The sequence below is a fragment of the Oryzias melastigma genome, linkage group LG15, assembly GCF_002922805.2.
Source record: "Oryzias melastigma strain HK-1 linkage group LG15, ASM292280v2, whole genome shotgun sequence".
Lineage (NCBI taxonomy): Eukaryota > Metazoa > Chordata > Actinopteri > Beloniformes > Adrianichthyidae > Oryzias > Oryzias melastigma.
The window spans coordinates 19662415-19682330 of record NC_050526.1 but is presented as its reverse complement, the minus strand read 5'-3'; the positions used below and the strand labels follow the sequence as shown (position 1 = coordinate 19682330).

Genomic DNA, 19916 nt, shown 5'->3' with positions numbered 1-19916 from the left:
AATGTTAATGCATGCAATTAATAAAAAAAAAATGAACGTGTTAATACTTATTAACGCAAATTAATCATACCTTCTTCCGGCTTCTAAAGCGTTTCTTAATTTCTGACAAAGTTAACATTTTTTTTCCCACTTATAATATCATGGTCACTTAATAAAGAAACACATTTCCAACCGATTTTTAGTACTTTATTCTTATAATTTTTTCAGTCAGATCGCATTTTCACTCAAAACTGACTATTTGGGAAGCCAATTGAAGCAATTCTTTTGTGAAATCGGGCTATATAGATAAAATTGAATTGAATATTTGATTTGTCTTGCAGCCCGTTGTCGCGGTAGCATGACAGCCAGCCGTTGAGCCGGCTGAAGCGGCGCAGACCGCGTCTGCAGCGTCATAGAAAAGCGATCTATAAACTGATTAATAAGTAAATAAAGTATCAGTTCACCTCTTACTGCTTGTTTTTGTCCAGATATTGATGCAAACGTTGTGAGCGGAACTTTCTTTTAAGGTGCGCATTCACACCCAGCAGCCAATCAGAATCGAGTTTTTAGAAGTTGATATTAAAGTTAGTAAGTGCAGAAACACAATGTGTGTTTCTTATGACTGTTTGTCAGTACCTTGTGATGCTGCAGACATCGACATCTTTAGAGTTCTGCTCCTCTTACTGGTGATGTGTTTTTGTGCGCATAAATGACACTTCTGGGATATTTGATTAAACACTTTATAAAGTCAAAAGTTTCAGACAATATAAATGAATGAAAATGTGCCTGACCCTTTTATTCTTCAAAAGCTGCATATTTTCTTATAAAATGTACCTAGTAAAACATTATGATTAATCACAATCCAAAAGTGTGATTAATCTGATTGTTTTTTTTTTTAATTGATTGACAGCTCTAATTAAAATAGAATATATGCACTTTGAAACTTTTTTTCAATCTCTCAGCTTATTCTTATTATTATTTATTATTTACAAACTGGTTGTGGTTGGCATTATTAAACACAACAGGAAAACAGCTGGAATTCCAAGACCCTTAGATGTACTGCAATAATAAAAATGTGGATGAGTGATGATTTAGTTTTGGATTAACAAAATAAGTCAATTTTATGTTAAACTATATCCATACAAAGACATTTAGAGATATGCCTTGTCAGAAATTCAATGTATAATTCTTACAATGATGATTTTTTTATGATTTTTCTAAGACAAATTTCTGTTGGGTAAAGTACCCGATTTCAATTAGACCCACTTGTGCTGAGATCTTAAGCAAGGGATTTTCACTTCTTTTGAAGCTTTTTTTTCTCATGTGAGAGGGCAAAACTGTTTTTGTGAACCCTCCTTTCCAGTCCTCTTCCATGTTTTTATTGCCTGCATTAGCTCTGAGTGTTTAGGTCAAAATGTCTCATACTGTAAAGCAATGGGTGATCTTACTGAGGTCACAGAACCCTTTTTTGGGTTACTTTAAGTAAAAACCATATTGTAATTTATCTTTCAGATACCATATTCATAGGATATAGTTTTTTTTTCTATACAAAACCACACTTGCAAACCCAATAAATTTAATAGTTCTTTTTACTTTTTTTTTCTTGCACTCCCTCAAGATCTGAAAGAAAGTTTTCAAAGTCATTGAAACCCCAAATTGACCTATACCATTTACCACCTTTCATATTCACTTCAAAAGCTGATGGATCAGCTACCTCAAAACACTTAGCTATCTTCTTATCCCGTCTTCCTGCTCTGTGGGCATTACTTTTTTTTTTTTTTAATTTTGAAAAGGCTACTTGCAGGCTTGAAGGTGCTTTTGGACATAAACGTTGCAAGAATCTGCCTATGCACAACAAAAGAACACCTTCACTGTTCATATTTGAAGCCTACATGAAGAGCCAGTTAGATCTCTTGGTTTTTATGCAAGCTCATTATCATTTTATTAATTGGTGTATTAATATCCTTTTTTTTCCTTTTTCTAAAATAATTTTTTGCAACATTTTCCTCAACTGTGATAGTTTGAAAGCGCTTTATAAATAAGCAAAGTACACATACATTTTTACAAATCTTTTCTCTTTATATGAACACAGTTCTTTAAGTTGCATTAAACACATCATGTTAAGACTTTATGAACCTGAAAAAAACATATTGTTAAAATGGCCGTTATGTAGATATATAAAGACAGAATAAACAAATAAAACAGAAACACCCCTAAAACTTGCTCAGAATCCTGAGAGCTTTAAAATAAAATGTTTCTTTTTTTCTTCTTGTTTGCCAACCAGGACCGTGCTCCATTCATTCCAAACAGATTAACAGCAACCACGACTTTGACTGTAGACGTCCTGGATGGAGATGACCTGGGCCCTATGTTCCTGCCATGTATTTTGGTGAACAACACTCAGGACTGCACTCCCGTCACCTACCGGACTGCAATCCCAGAGCTCACCGAGCCGGTAAGGAACCAGGCAGAGAGGCAAGTGTGGCCACTCTGCTGCTCAATAAGCTAAGGCTGGGCGATACTGAGCATTTCAGTATTGATCTGATACTGGTCAATATCACAAATATCGATACCAATATTCATATTTTTTGTAAATGAGGTGGATCTGACATGAACCTCAAAATTTCAGTTGTTTTTAATTGCTGTGAATGGTTCCAAACAAGACTGGAAATATCGATATCTGTGGGTCGGTATCGATCCTATACTGGTCAATATCACAAATATCGATAACAATATCGATATTTTTGTAAATGTGGTGGATGTGACATTAATCTTGAAATCTCAATTGTTTTTAATCACTGTGAATGGTTTCAGAAATATTGATATCTGTGGGTCTGTATCGATCCGATACCGGTCGATATCAGAAATATCGATACCAGTATCGATATTTTTCTTAAATGTGGTGGATGTGCCACCAACCTGAAAATCTCAGTTGTTTTTAAACGCTGTAAATGGTTTCATACAAGGCTGAAAATATCGACATCTATGAGTCGTTATCAATCCAATCCCAATTTGATATCGATACTATTGATATTTTGAATCGATCCGCCCGGCACACAACAAACTTTACCCCTTCATGCAATGTACCATTAAATCCAGGACTCAACTTAATTCATCATCACCTTGAACAAAGAAAACATCATTTTTATTTTAAACTTGAAATAAGGTCATTCAGGAAGGACTTCGTTAGCAGCATTTGCATATGAGTTTTTTTTCCTCCATTATTTTCAGTTTTTCATGAATATGTATGCTCTGTACATTGCATTACCTCTTTACACACTTAAGATAGCATTAATGGTCCTTAAACCTTTTTGCTTAATTGGAAGGAGAGTAAGGTTTGACTGTCTTTGCTCCTTCCTTCCTGTCCTTGAGGGATTTTGTTTCTTTTCCAAAGATTTAAATAATAATTGAGCGTTGATGATCACTGAAGTTCATGGAAAGACGGAAGGGGTAAGTTAAAATTGTAACATAATTTTACTCCGTTTGTGCCAATAACATTAAAATAATTCAAAGCATATTTATTCAAAGTAATTTGTGTACTTTCACCCAGAAAATGAACTGCAAGTTATGTTTTGCACTTCTTCACTTTGTTTTATGGTTAAAATGAAATGATGACTGCAGTGCATCAGATCATTTCTTGCTGTGAGTGAATTTGCCTTAATAATACTTAGTTTCTTTTTGTCTTTTGTTTATACTCAAGTGTGAAAGAAATACTTTGTGCGCTCTCAAGTATTCAAGGGAGACCTGAAATAGACACAGCACGTCTAAAAAAAGTGGAAATTCTTGATGTGAAAAGTCAAAGTTGTTGATTTTGTTATACAGGGAACAACAAAAACACAATGCGTGTTTGTGTACTGTGCATGTAGATGAAGTTGAAATTGACAGGGTCATATAGTGAGTCACAGCTGCTGTGCGTTCAGCCTTTCTGTTTAGACTTTGTGCTTGTATAATTTATGGTAAAAGGATTGCGAAGTGCTAAGTATGCAGGACCTGCAAGCAGCAGTTTCACAAATAAAAGCTTTTTCATCTGACAGTTTTCCTTGTTTAACCCCCACCCCACCCTTATTTACCCACCTCCAACCAACGTTACATTGGCAATTGCCTTTCACTGCATGGATATGCTCACATTTGCATCTGCACATACGAAGTTCTGCATTTCCACATCTTTTCTTTATTGCACAAACACATACCCCTATAAGGAGGGTCTGTGTAAGCCGTCTGTTTCCTGGATTCAGTTTTTTTTTCATATCTGTACCATTACTAGAGGACCCATTCACTTGGAGGTTTGTCTCTTGGTAATTGTGAAGCATCATTAAGTTGATATGTGTTTATTCATACTGTTTGTGTGTTTCTTGAGTCCCCCTGAAAAACAAATACTGGAGGAGTGCATAACTGCTAACCATGTATTAATTCAGGGATGTCAAACATATGGTTTAATCCATCTCAGTCATGAAGAGAAAAATATATAAGGCTGTTGAAAAAAGAAAGTAAGTTTGTAGCCAATTCCTGTGGCGAGTTCTGATTATTTAAATAAATGGCTGCAATGTGCAGTTCTGCCACTAGGGGGAGCAAAGGAAAGAAAACACACCACAATCGGGAAAATGATGTAGTCAAAAAGATAATAATAATAGCTCAAATAATAACAGTAATAGAAATAATATAAGTGATTAGGCTACTAGGTTGAGAACTGAGAAAAAAACTAAACAACAACAAAGCTACAGATAACAAGTTGACTATAGGTTATTTTGCTATTATGTTACTGGTCCGGCCCACTTGAGATCAGATTGAATGTGGCCCCTGGACCTAAATGAGTTTGACACCCCTGTATTAATGTCTTCTCCGTGATCAATTCTCAAACCGTTGACACATCAACAAAATAAAGAGACGCCATCTTAATCGGAGTCCCTGATTGATCAAAGTTCAGCCTCATTAAGTTTTCAATGTGCGTTCAATGGCAACGCATTTTTATATTTTTATGTAGAGCCTAAAAACGGTCATAAAACATGCATAAACATGTGAATGCAAGAGTTTTGAACGTAGAAGCCTCGTGGTGCACACACATTAGCCGCATGCGATACGTTCAAGAACGAGCTCTACGCATTTTCATGAACGCACATTCAGCCGGTTTTGTACACACCTGACCAGCGCCACACACACAGATAGCGGCAGGTAGAAACTTCTTCTTTTGTGCTTTCACTGTTTATGAACGTTCTTCCGCCACCTACAATAGATAGAGGTTAGGTCCACAAAGTCAAAGCGATGCTAATCTTGCTCCAGGCAGTGGCGGTACTACACTGAATTATTCCCGAGGCAAGCACTTTTTTCCGAGCACTGAGCTGGCGCCCCCTTTGATTTGTCGCCTCGGGCAATTCACCTAAAACTGCTACTGTCTTGTTTTCACAACTCTGTTCCTTTAAATGTCCGTCTTAGAGTCATACTAATCCGATCAGGAACAAAACCGCAATTCTTTATTTTTCCTTCGTGATCATGTTTACAACGGCTGCAATTGAGATTAACAGGGTTGAACTTTCAGCGCCCGATCATAATTGGTATGAAGAGCCCACAACCAGACTTTAAAAACCTGTGTAGCCACGCACAATCACGTCTATTCCAGACGCAGAAGTCAGAAATTCTGCTGTGGGCTCGTTTGCATAGACTTTTATTAAAATTGAGAATAGCCCTTTAAAGGTAAGTTGACGCATGCAGCGTGCACCAAGAAACGTGCATATATACGCATTCACATAGACTTTTCATTGAGAGCAGCTGCTTGACAGTGGTGTGAACACAGCTTTAGATATAGACACTCTCTCTTGGGGAGGTGTTTTTCTATCAGTGTAGTCTCCTTGTAGCTTCTTTTACCAAGAACGTTTAGTGCAGACCTTGTAAAAGCAGGGAAAAAAAATCAATAAGTTTATTTTTTTTACTTAAAGAAGACATTTAATGATGTTTAAAGGCTATCTAATCTGTTTTTTTATGTATAGCTGTACATCAGCCATATTTTTTATACCAAGTGTAATGATAAACTGATTCGTTTTCCACCTTTTGTATCCCCTCTATCTAACACAAGCGGTTTCAAGTGACCTTCTGACCTTGTTAAAGCTGCATCTCCTCTAAAAGTTTTTTTCTTAAGGAAATACAGATGGGCAGTGGGGGATTTGTATTCAAACAATGATTCTGGTTACAGAAAAAAAAAAAAAAACAGCCTATATTAGTGAAATATTCATATTTACACAAAACAGTCAGCGCACTTCAAAACATTAGTGCCACAAAGGAATTGTGAAAGAAGCATTTGGCTTTAAATTAAAAAGTAGGACACTAACAGATTTATGTAAATGTACAAATTTAAGTTTATTTTAAATCGCACTAGTACTTTTGTTATTTGTGTTAATTGCTTATACAGGGGTAGTGAAAAACAGAATAAAATTTAATAACATTTAATCTCCACAATGTTCCTTTAGTACATACAGAACTACATGTTAACATTTTTTAAAAATGTGTTCCTTATTTTAGCACAAACAAGTACATAAACAAAAAAATATTTTATATGGAGAGAAAATAGTTTTATTTGATTTGTGTGTGCCTGACGCCGGGGTTACACTGGATGCGAAAGCGCCGCAAAGCGGCGCGGAGCGGAGTGCGCGCGGACTCAAAAAATAGGCCAGACGCCGAAATGTTGCGCTGCACCGCGCGGACCCTGTGACAGACGCCATGGGTTAACATGGGCGCCGAATGGAAGCGCACTCCATTTCGCGCCACTTAGCGGCGCTTTCGCGTCGCTTTCACGTCCTGTTTGACCCCGGCGTTAGTCTTGATTTGTAACTTGTGTCGACCTATTTGTGTATGCAAACTTTTTCATTTGTAACTGAGACCAAACATTTTGTGTGTAACCGTGCGTACTTGCATATGTGTATTAACGTATACAAAATTAATGTACATACGCAAAATATTAAATTGTACCAGCATAAAACCACCTAGACATATATAATAGAATTTAAAGTTGTGCATAGGTAAAATTGTATTTTGTATTTCGTAATCTTTGTACATATGAATACACCATTGCAAGTTACACAATCACACACAAAATGCAATGTATTTAATGTATTATCTCGAGTTACAATTCAAGAATGACGGACACACAAATCAAATGAGACTGTTTTTTCCTTAATTGTAAATTTTTATTTTTTATTTTGTATTTTCATTTTTTACAATATGTAGATTTTAAAAGATGTATATTTGTGAAAATTCAGCATCTAAAGTAGAATTGGTGTGAAGATTGTCTTTATGAAGTAGCCACAACAAAAATAACTTTTTTAAGTGTGTTATTGTTATTGTCTGTGAGAAAATTAAACTCCTTTAAAGTCCCCCTCAGATGAAAAACATGTTTTTTGAGTTTTTAACATGTATGTTAGGCATTTTTCTCGTGAAAGAGAACAAATGTAATAAAAAATCATTTTGTTTTTGCATTTCCGAGTATTTCTCCATTTAAATCTCTGTCAATCAAAATGCCGCAGAAACGCTCTGTTTGAATTAATGAACTGTTATACGCCACGAAAGCTTCTGCACATGCGCAAACCTCCTCATCTGGCCTGGCTAGCGTGTCTAGTTCAGGTGCCGGACACAGCAGCTCAGCTCCAAAAGCCACGCCCCCTAAGAGAATATTTTTGGAATGGAGGCTTCAGTTCAACAGCTTTTAAAGACATTAAGGTTTTGGGTTTGTTAAAAACACCATAATCATAATTAAAACACTACTGAAAACATTTTTTTTAATAAAAAAAAATGTAATAGAGGGACTTTAAAAGTAAAAATACTCTGCCTGTTTTTGTAAGACTAAACTTAGACATGTAAAAAAAAAGAAAAATCTAAAAGGAGGAAGTTAGTAACTCCTTTTAAAGGAGTACAGCAGACACACTTGTGAATTTCACTAACTTTGTGTCCACTAACCCTGCTATGAGTGACTGCACTGCGCCCTGAGGCCCATTTAGCTTACAACAGTCTATGGTTTTAGAAGAAAATGTGCAAACCTTTAAAACAAGCTGATTTTAATACCAACAGTTACTTAGCCATATTCAGAACCCTTTGAATTCAAATGATATGCTTCTTTTTAACTTTATGTATATAAACTAAATGACATTTTAACTATATATTTAGGCTAAAATACACAAAATCCCTAATGTGGCTTCTTTATGGAGGGGAATCTTCCTCAGTGAATGAAGCAGATGTGGCATTCAGTCAGTGGAGCTCCACTCAACTCAGCTCTAAGAGGGAGGAGGCAGAAAGTTGGGAAGAAGATGCAATTCAGTTGCAGTCGAACATATTTGTATTTACATACCGCAAGAATAATAGACCTTTGACTTTCTATTCAGAATAATTTTCTGATCATTATTTTGACCTTTTTTTGTATAGAGAAAGCTAAACCCCCTGAATGTGACTCCACCCATCCGGGCCGTGGACATGGACAGAAACATCCAGCCCCCTTCAGATCGACCCGGCATCCTATACTCCATCCTGGTTGGTACGTCCCTCACGCACCTATTGATCATAAACATTTAATGCTCTTCTCTTTCATTGGTATGCCATGACTCCTCTTTTGAATGTTTAATCTCCCGTTCCGGGTGTTTCTTTATCCCGTCTTTATTTTTTATTTTTTTGTTGCAGGCCAACCAGCCACATACGCAGAGTATTTCTCCCTGAACAGAAGCACTGCAGAGCTGCTAGTTCTAAAGCCAATTAGCAGGGACTTCTATCAGAGATTCACACTCATCATCAAGGTATCAATGCAATTATCTTACGTATCCATTTGTGAGGGATCACATTTCTTGACATGGTTAAGTGTCGACTTTCCGATATGTTTTTGAGACTTTCAATTACAAAATGATAATTAGTTTTTTTTATTTCATTCTCAAGGTGAAACATGTTTTTCCTCCACAGTAAAGCTTAAAAAAACAGTTTTTCTCAACATTTCAATTCTTATTTTATCAATGTTAATTACATTTTGATAGCTTTAGTATTCACTCTTACCTGCTCGGTCTAGATAACCTGAGACTTGAAGGCCATTAACCGTATCTTTACCTCCTTAAGAAAAAGGATTGAGAACAATGTTATGATTTATGGAGTTAACAAGAGGATAGGCCGCTGTGCCCTCGGGAATCCTAATTTAAAGGAGAGCTCGCTTTACTGCCATTTACCAATCACTAACCTCCAGATCTCCCTGAGCACTTTATTACCTGCTTTTGCCAGGAGCTGAGGAGAAAAGGGGATTAGAGGACAACCTTAAGACAGGTTAGTCATATTAGAGGCATTTGCATCTTTTTGGGTGAATTGCACCCTTTTAGTGGAAGAGAGACAGTTCAGGAGGAAGTGGGAAAAAAAACCTAAGATAGATGGGAGTGTGTGTGGTGGAAAGTAGGAGCCTTATCTGAGTCATTCAGAGAAGGAGGGGTTGTTCATCTTGGATTCAGAAGAGGAAGAAAATAAGAAATGAGAGTGCACTGATACAGCACATTCGCCGTATTCCGCGCACATACCTAATGCTTTTGGTAAACAGACGGGATGACCCGCAGACTCTGGCATCTTTCTGAAAAACACATCTGTTGTTCTTTAATAATCATCACTGACCCTGAAAGAGGCGCATCCACCGAGCATTGGAGAAAATGAAGATGAGTGGGGAAAGGCGGATTGGGATGGAGAAGGATTGTTTGGCAAATTAGAAATAAATAAAGAGAGAGGAAGAAGAGGAGCAATATGACGCTTAAAGAATGATGGAATCAGGACAGGATAATCAAGATTGAATGGTAAACAGTGACTTTTGATAGCAATGAGTTGTGCGAGGCTTGTGTGTTAGAGCTGCAGAGAACAGGTCATTTCGCTATGCCTTGCGGAAATAGAGACACAGCGAAAGAGGCAAATCACCAGGGAACGATGTAATCCTCCATGCTGTCTTGTTTTACTGTGGCAGAAGTATATGTATATATATATATGTGTGTGTGTGTGTGTAAATTTAGACATCATGAAGTGTCTGTTATGTCCAGCAAAGAACGATTTGAAGTGTTTGAACATATCAGCTATCGGATCTTTCGGTCTGCATAGTAAGTGTTTTGAATGTTTTCGCTCAAATGAGTCAAAATGATAAAAGCATTTCTAGGGAGTAGAGGTTTGACTTTTTTTTTTTCAAATATTCATGCTTGACAGGAATCAAATCCTGATACAATCCCATACAGATCCAAACAGCATTTGTCTTATCTTTGAAACAGTGAATAAATTCATTGCATCTTGGGTCTCTTGGAACATGTGAAGGTAGGAGTCTCTAAAAAACAACGTAGCTTGGCACGTACCACCTATGTGATAAATAATGTAAGAAACGATGAAATTGATGAGCTATCAACCTGTATAATTGGGAAAATCTCAGGATAAAACAAAAAAATAAAATATGTGTTGAAGCTGACATTAACAAATTAGCCTAATCTCACCAATGAATCCCGCCATATTTAGCTAAAAGCCTGCTGAAATAAAAACTGACACCAGAGATGTAAATAACCCACACTCTTTGACATACCATAACTCAGTTTGCCTAATCAACGGGAATCAGCTGATTATGATGTGGAGATGTGGTTTTTATACCAACTTTGCACTGATACCCGACATTTTACTGACATGAAGTGTTGAGTAACAGCTCAAAGCCGCTTTTCTTTGCCTCGGTTACTGTAAAGTTTTACACATAAGTGCAGGGTTGCTTTTCCAGAAGCCACTTGAATTACAATAATTGCATAAATGGTTGTTAAGAGTTACGATAGTCAAAAGACTTCTAAAGCTTCTGGGTTAAAAGCCTCGCCCGAGTCGCTGGAGAGCAAGGACAGAGGCAGAGCAACCCAGAGTTTGGGAGACATCACTTGGAACTCTTCATCCCTTCTAGTTTTAAAAATGTGTATAGAGGGTGAGCAATAAAAGCTGACCTTATAATCTACAAGTCTGAGAAGGTTTGGGAAATTTAAAGACTAAACTACATTTTTAAAGTAAGTCTGAACTGAACTGGGAGCCAGTGAAGAGCTGCTACAAATTGGAGGGAGATGCTTTTCTGCTGGTGTGGGTTACAGCCTGGGGGGGGGGTGTAGCTCGGGTTCAAACATGTAAAAAGACCATAATCCAGGCATGAAAAAGGAAGACGTGAATAATCACTTCAAATTCTACCGTGGATTCCAGAGACCCCAACTTGGAGATTTTCCTTACCTGGAAGATGCTGTTTTTGAGTGACAATGCTGACACAGGACTGGACAGGGGAACCAAAGGAACCAGTATGATCTAACATCATACTGATCAGCAGTCTATCCTACATGTGAATGGGTTTCATGAAACAAGCCACTCCTAGGAGCACCAAGTACAGCAGAGCTCCTTTACTAGATTCCTTAAATAAAATTATGAAACACACTTTTATTACAATACATTAAGGATGATTCTCCTCTCATTTGAATTACACAAACTATTATTTCATGGTTGATCAAGTAAGGAAATGTCAAAACAAGTTTATTTAATTTTTTTGAGTCATTTATTAGATAATTTGCCTTTAACTAAGCCGGTAATTTTACCTATGAGCCAACTCCCCTATTGGTGGTCATTCATTTGACGCAGAGGGAGATCCATTAATTACCACCTCTCTGCTCCAAATTATGGTATTTGCACTAAGTGGCTCTGCTAATGACTAAGTCTTAATCCTAAATGGAATCCTGATTAAATTTTGTCAATATAGGTTTTTTTTGTAATTTAAATGACACTCAGAGAAATTGCCTCTCTTTATTCATGCGGCCACATATGAGTTGGGGTTGAATGACCTTGTAACAAAGTAATCCTATTGAAGTTTCTTCCACTGACATTTTAATGCTTTGTTAAGGGTGCCAATGAGTAAGCTTTTAAGCACACTTATTACAATCCTGTGGGACCTCTTACTAATTTGCGATTTTGGTCGCATTTTTCGGTTTGTAATTTGCCTTGCAGCTTTGACATTACTCATTCATCATTTTTTTTCAAAGGATTTAGCTGGGTTGGGAATACTTTGCTACAAGTTGGTTTACTATGCAGTGCTTTGACAATTTATAAAAACTCAGGAAATATCCAATAGATCAGATAATTTCTGTAGTTATTATTTTGTTTTAGGATAAGTTTGTATCACATATGATATGGCAAACTGCTACAACATAGATACTACTTCTACTACTACACCTAAAAGACTGATGGCAATTGCCATAAGCATTGTTTTAAAATGACCATGCTCAGTAAAAAAAAAAAAAAAAAAAAAAAGAACTATGAAGCCAAAGATGCAGGAAAATGTTAACTAATCAATAAAAACATGCAGTAATAGTTAGTTAAATTTGCCACAGCTAGGAAAATTAAATTCAGTATGGCAAAAAACTCACACATCAAGACCCTTCAAATTGACCAAATGGATTAATTTCTATATAATACGTGGCTTTGAATTATCATTCTGGCGGCTATCTTACAAAATGGCCACCATCTTTGGATTTTCAATTGGCCAATTGGGTAGAGTATCTTATCAAGTATGATCATGCCAAATCTGATACTTGTATCACATTTTCACAGAATTCCTTTAAAAATGTTGATTTATCAGCCCCACTAGCATTGTAAATTATTTATCTGCGAATATTTTTAAGCGTGTCTACAGTAATACTATGAATATACTCTTAAGCATTGTTTTATTTATTTTTTTTTTTTTCCCGCACTATTATTATTACCAACCCAAATCCTTTTATTTCAATTGGCATTAGAACACACAGGGAGCCTGCACTTGTCAAAAGCTGAAGAAAGGGGGAACTTTAACCCATCCCTAAAGACATATGATGCATTGACACTTTGAGAGTAATTACACATGTGCGCTGCACAAGAACTACTTGCAGTTTATGAATATTTTGGAACGGACTTCTGAATTTTGTGCTGCAGCTGTTTGCTTGAGACTCTCGTTTTCCCGTGCTTTCTTCACCCTCATGTCAAAGCTCTAATTTTAGTCTTAAGTTTAAGTTAAATTAATTTAAATGACCTCGGTCAAACAAGGTGCTGTACATTAAAAATTCAAAGAAAAATAAAAACAGCTAAAATATTTACAGATAAAAGTAGACAGAGAAAAAAAAAAGTATAAATAAGTGGCATAAAAGCATAAAAACACAAGATAAAAGCAAAGCTAAGACAAAAAACAATAAAACACACCAGCAGGGCAGAGTAAAGAAAGAAATATGGAAAACTATGCATCCATTTATCCATTTTCAATCTGGCTTCATCCCTTTTAAGGTCACGGAGTAGCTGGAGCCCATCCCAGCCACTGCTGAGCAAAGACACAGAACATCCTGGATAGTTGAACCTACTGAATCCCTTTTGGGTCAAGGGGGCTACTGGAGCCTGTCCCAGCTGCTTTTGGGAGAAGGCAGGACACACCTTGGACAGGTCACCAGTCTGTCAGATGGCCACATAATCACAGAAACACTCACATCCACACCTAGAGACAATATTGTCTGAATCTGAATTCTTCCCCTATCACAACACTTAGCCCTCTAAATGGAGAGTTATGGAATAATGGCGTCTTCAAATTTGGATGTTACTCCCACTCAATGATATCAATAATAGTTGCTGGTCAACTCGGAAATACATAACATTGGTTTTATGACTTTAAAAAGGTCATGCTAAAACCAAAAGTCATTGTTTACATTTAAATATTTAACTTATGTGCTTCAGAGCACACCCATGTGAAGAAAAGCGCTTCTCCTCTGTGGCACAGCGGGCTAGAGGGCTAGAGCTTAAAAAAAACGAGCTTGGATAACCCTACCCCTTCAAATGCCGCTACAGTTGGAGGGGTAGGGAGAAGCGGTAGGGGTGGGGGGAGAATTGGGACTTGTTAGTTGAATCCTCAATCAACCTATGAAGCCAGAGAGCCCAGAAGGAACCCATGTATGCACAAGGATAGCATGCTAACTTTACAAAGAAAGATCCTAGCTAACGCTAGCTAGCGAGAGTCCTTTATATATTCAATAACTCAAAATAACTTGGAATAAAACTGAACTATTCTGTAGGTTAATGTGTTACTCACAGCAGGCAGTAATTGCCTTGTGCCATTCAGAACTTCTCAGAATGTTACCTTTATTCTTTTTGCTTCTCCGCAGGCTGAACAGGACAATGGTCACCCTCTGCCAGCCTACGCTGACCTCATTATTGAAATCCTCGATGAGAACAACCAGGCGCCGTACTTCCAGTTTGCTACCTATCAGGGTTACGTGAGCGAGTCCTCCCCTGTGGGAACAACCATCTCAGCCAGTGCCAACCTCACTGTCCCCTTGGGAATCATCGCTTTGGATAATGACATTGAAGAGGTAGAAACAAAACACCCAGAAAGTCACACTGTGTACAAAAACTAACAAGTAAAAATCAATGATGCTAAAAGAAAATACAATAAAAATCCACATTTATTTTTATGTTTGAATTGTTCTTGTTTTATATTTTCTTTATGCTTTAGCTTGCTCCTGGTGATACACCTGTAGGTAAAAAAGGTGTTTGGAACATGCAGTGACCCACTCAGTTTAATAATGGGATGTTCTGACCCAATTTCATTGCTTTTAATCTCCAAATTCAGCCATTCTGAATATTGAGTATCTTCAGACTTTAATCCAATTTTTCTGTTTTCTTTTGTAATATTCAGCACTGTTAAGACTTAATAACTTGAAATAGGTCAGCATAGATATACGTAATGCAAATTAAATTTGGGGATTTAATGGCTTAACCGCTTTACGTAAAATGTGCATCAAAGTAACTACTTTTCTTTTAATATGAGATATAGTGTCTCAGGAAAAATCTTCCATTTCAACATAAATCTGAGAGCTCCATGTGTTTGTTTTACTCAGACAAGTAAAAACCAGCTTACTTTCATAATTTATTTATAATTCTGCCTTTTGATTTGTTTTGCACACGTGTCAGAAGGGCTGATTTTAACAACGCTGAAACCTAAAGGATATTAAGTTACAGGGAACAAAGTAACAGCAGTGGCAAAGATCTTTTTTTCAAAACCCCCAAAAGCAGCTTTGTAGCTTTGTTCTGTTTTTTTTTTTTTGCAAATTGACTCGGGACATCCCTGCTTTGATTGCATGCATCACTGTGTGGAGTACAAAAGAAACTGGGGGCAGTCATCGCTGCCGGAGACACTTGAATTTTTCAGTTTTAGCTCTCAACTGTTAACACTCTAACTCTTTTATTGGGAAAAAAAAATATCAAATTTTTCTGAAAATTAATTGAATATGCAGTAGATCTCCTGTAGTGAAGCGAATATGTTTGTGTCTTTCTAGAATAATTTATCTGATGCCCCATCTTTTGTATTCTTACAAGTGGTTGTTTGGGTTTGGAGTGGTTTTGTTTGATATTATAAACTGATTGACATTTCTTTTGTGAATTCATTAATTCAATTGTTTTTCCCTCAAAAATATGGATGAATCGATGCTTATCTGTTTAATCAAGTTAGATTGATTTATCCCTTTCAAATGGTATCTTCATATGAATTTGAAAAATGCTCTTTTTTTGTCTGGAGTTTAACAGATGAATGGTAACACAGTCTGTCACACAAACAGTCAGAAAAAGAGATCACTACCTTTAGTTCATCTTTTAAATTACCTCTTCACCCAGTCTTTGGAGAAGACTAACAGATCAAAGTCTAGAGGGAAATAAGAAAATCAATAACCCACCCCCATCCTGATGCTTTCCAAACTAAAAGAACTGGTTGATGGAAGTGAATCGAAATTGTCCTGCAACAACAGACCTTGGTTTGGGAGGAAACACTGAGCAAAAGCTGTCATAGCTGTCTGCATGATTGTAATACTGAAGGACACATCTCCTTGTGAAAGCCGACATGTCAAACAGTTCGGAATTGTCAAGTGAAAGTCAAGAACTGGGATAGCTGTGGAAATGAACTGGACTCACTGGGTTTTATGATTGTTTGAAGGAGAAAGGAGGGACACATTTTTATGTTTTTCTAATTTAGATGTTGAATCAATTCCAAGAATACATTTTTAGAAATTAATCTCTGAAAGAGGTTAAAGAATTTTTTTCAAAAAAACATGACATTGATAAAGTACCCAACACTATTTTTTGCCAGTAAGAGTATTTTAATTGTGATCAATATAAACTGTTATCCCTATTGTTTTTCCCTTTTATTAAAATCCATATTAGGTAAGTCATGCACATCCTTAAATATCCATTCTCACATGATTCCTACCAAAATGCTTTATTTTGCTGATTGTTTTCCAGAAAGTAAATTTTGAAATCACATTACAAAATATTCCCACCTTTCAATCATGACATGATGGATCTCTGTTTTAATTGTTATAAAAATGCATCTGATCTACAAACATTTCAACAGATGAGGTGTTAATCGACATTTTAAATTAAGAGTTTAAATTTACTTTTGTATTTCCTTTCTGTTTTTTCCTAGTTTTGTACATCATTGAAACTGCCCCTTACATGGAGACAAATTGAATATCTTTACTTATAGATGCATAGGAGGATTTAACGTTAGTCTAAAAAGCTAAATTAGCATCATTGAGGAATGTTAAACATCAGATTTCATTCAAACGACTTAAAAAGGGTTAATGCACTTGATCAATTTCCTTTGAATTTTTTAACTTGAAGTCTCCTGTAGCTTAAATGATGTGGTGTACTACAGAGTTCACTTTTAGGTCCACTTCAGGTAATGCCTCCTCTTGGCCAGATTATTCATCAGTAAAATTAAATGTATTTTATTTGTTATGATTGACTAATCAAGGGTATATTTTAGTATTCTGACCAACGTGGCCTACTGCTTCAGTGTCAAGTTTATGCACACTGAGGATTTTAGCAGTTTTACTGCACTGAAAGTAAAAATAAAAGCAAACTAATGTCCTCAATATACCAAATTCTCAAAGCTTTACCCACCTTGCTTCCTTGTCCAAATTAAAAATATATATATTTTTAATTTAAAGTCAATCAAAAAATGTTTTTTATGCCTATTAGAATATTTTTATTTATCACAATGTTCTTTTTTAAATCCACAGAAAAACACTTTTTTTTTAAATTATGGTTAGCATGTTGCCTGTCTAATTCCTTTTTAGCACTAAAATATACAATTTATATTTTATTTTATTTTTCTTTGTTAATTTTTCAAAAATGTAATTTTACTGTTCTAATCATGTGTTCAAAAGTCTTTTGTGAATTCACAATACTATAATGTTCTCTGCTGTTTTTTGAAGACTGATACCTTTTTTTTCTTCTTTGTGGCAAATTGAAAGGTTCTTTACAAAAGGTTACATCAGACCCACAGCTGTGGCCATGGAAAGAAAAAATAATGACATACTCATACCAACAGGATGACATGTCTCTCTCTTTGGATTTTCCCTTAAGACGAAAGACCCTCAGTTGAAGATTACTCTGAATGATTACATCACAGTGTTTGGCCTGACTCCGACGGGAATCACTCGCTTCTTGAGGCTCCTGGAACCTGTGGACCGTGAGAGGCAGATGTCCTATACCTTTACGGTGCGTCTTCCAACTTTGGTTATTGATTCTAAATCACTCTTCTTTGTGTCTTCATTGAAAAAAAAAAAAATAAAAACAATTTTTTTTTAATTGAATTTGACATATTTTTAGAAACCCCAAATCAATTTGGCCCCATACATAGGCCTCTTGTGTTTCTCAAACTGCAGTGGAAAATTGTCTGGAGCTCCCAAATGTTTTGCATATCTAAATTAAAGTATCTTTCTGGGGAGCTATATACTTAAGTACAATCTTTTTTTTTTCTTGCTGTAATTTGTGGTCTAATATCCATAATGATCCCCATGTTTCACAAAAACTCAATGATTGAGCCTGAAAATCTATTAGAAATTTGTTTAGAAAAGCATTCTTAAGAGTTCTACACTACTGCTTTCTGTTTACAATTGGAGAAGTCAAACATTGGCTTCTCTTTTCAGACTATTATATATTTATGTGTGCAAATAGAAAAAAAATACACATGCAAAGAACAACAAAAGCTATAGGACACGCACCATCAGAGCAAAAGTCAGAATGTCATTCAGTAAAATGAGCTGTTCATTTTTGTGAATGGTTGTTTTTATGTAAAATGTAAACACACATTTGGTTCACTAAAGGTCTTTGACTATTTCACTAGCCAGACTTTTTTTTTTGGTGAAATTCTGACTCGGGCCAGTTAGTTGAAACAAAAGATCTTGTCATGGTCACTGGAGTAAAACCATCAACCACCAAAATCCACAGTTCTCCCTCCCTACAGTATAGCGCAGTTTACCTTTTGCGGTCTCGCTAGTACATCGTTTTTTTTTTGTTTGTTTTTTTAGCAGCACTCTGATCTGAGTCCTGATTGGTTGGAGACCTTGTTTATCAATCTCCCACATGGCATACATCAGATGGCTGCAGCTCTCCAAAACCATGTAAATGTGTGTTCATGGGCAGATCTTTGTTTTCATTCTATAGTACTGGACACCTTAAAACATTTCTAATCCTACTTGGAAGATTTCACATATTTTTTCTAGAAGGTAATCCCAAAAATAAACAATTAAACTCTGTATGGACGGGCATTGCTGTAAGGCCACAAACTGAAGAATAAAACATTAAAGAAGTAAAAATTGAAAGAAGACATATTTTTTTTGTAAGAGACTTATATGTTTTGGTCATTCCCTAATTTATGGTTTAAATTCATTTTGCTAACTTTAGATTTAGACATAATTTCTGTTCTCTATTAACTTGTTTACAAAAAAATAAATACAAAAAAAGTTCAGTCATGGTTACAGAAAAGTGAACATTTTATTAACAAATGTAATCATGGAACAAAGGGCCCAACAAAAGAGTGTCAACACCGATGACCAGACAATTCAGATGTGAAAAACCAGTCACCTAAATACACTGAGTGCAATTAACAAATTAAAAACAGCTGTGGATGATTAGCAGCGTGTGACTGTGATGAGAAATGGACAAAAAAACCTGAAAACAGAACATCACAAAGAGAAAGAGCTACAAAGAAGAATATTATTGGTGGTGAAGTTCTATTTTGCACATTTATAATAACTGCTTAGTGTCTATGTTACAAATAGAAGTTAAAATGTATTTCAGGTTCATGATAAATTATCAAAATTCCCAATTTGATGTTTGACATTGCTATTTAGGAGCTAAACAGAATTTTAAATAAAAATGAACCCCTTGATTATCACCTTTGTGTATAGATTTTCATTAAACTTTTTTGACCCTGTTGGTATAATCCTTTAGGGTCAAGATGAGTTTAATTTATTTAAAAAAGAAACACACAAACAAATTAACACATATTTACCTCAAACTCAAATATTCAAGTATTTTTTTTTCCTCAGAACAACTTAAAAGTTGTTTTTTAAGTGTTTCATTAAAAAAAAATATCAGGTGCAATGATTGTTTAATTTTTTGTCACATAAATTGACTTTGATCTTCGGATTGTGACAGCATTGAAGCAATTTAAATAGGAGATTCTTTTTTTTACAATACATTTTTGCCCAACAACTAGGTTCAGCAAATGTTGTTTCTGCTTTATTTGGTGTTTGTTGACGTAAAAGGTCTGTATTCTCTTCAACACAGCCTGAGGTTCTGTGTGAATTACAGGAGGGACTCAGTTCTTCTGGTTTTTGATGTAATATTGGGTTTGATTGGCCTGGTAGAAGGTCTTGGACATCATCAGTTTATTAGGGTGTGAAGTGTTTATTGTGAGTGCCCAGTTGACCTTTCTTCACTCTTAGGTTTGTTTACCCACTACACTCTTCTCTGCGGCTGGATGTGAGAGTAGGTCAAACACTGGTTGAGTGCTAAGAAAGCTTTTAAACCCAAGATCATTTCGAACAACACTCTTCAGTAGAGGTTGTAGGGCGACCAGTGTACTTTTAACTCATCAGAAG

General features: G+C 36.0%; 1 protein-coding gene across 2 annotated transcripts in view; it reads left to right on the top strand.

Moving 5' to 3' along the window:
- Positions 1-19916, top strand: part of pcdh15a (protocadherin-related 15a) — a 249589-nt gene that overhangs the window by 134592 nt on the left and 95081 nt on the right. For both annotated transcript variants that reach the window (XM_024296795.2, XM_036215572.1), the window contains 5 exons: positions 2264-2434; positions 8383-8491; positions 8635-8747; positions 14136-14342; positions 17392-17526. In XM_024296795.2, the coding sequence (XP_024152563.1) occupies positions 2264-2434; positions 8383-8491; positions 8635-8747; positions 14136-14342; positions 17392-17526 (735 nt within the window). The remainder of the gene's footprint in view (positions 1-2263; positions 2435-8382; positions 8492-8634; positions 8748-14135; positions 14343-17391; positions 17527-19916) is intronic.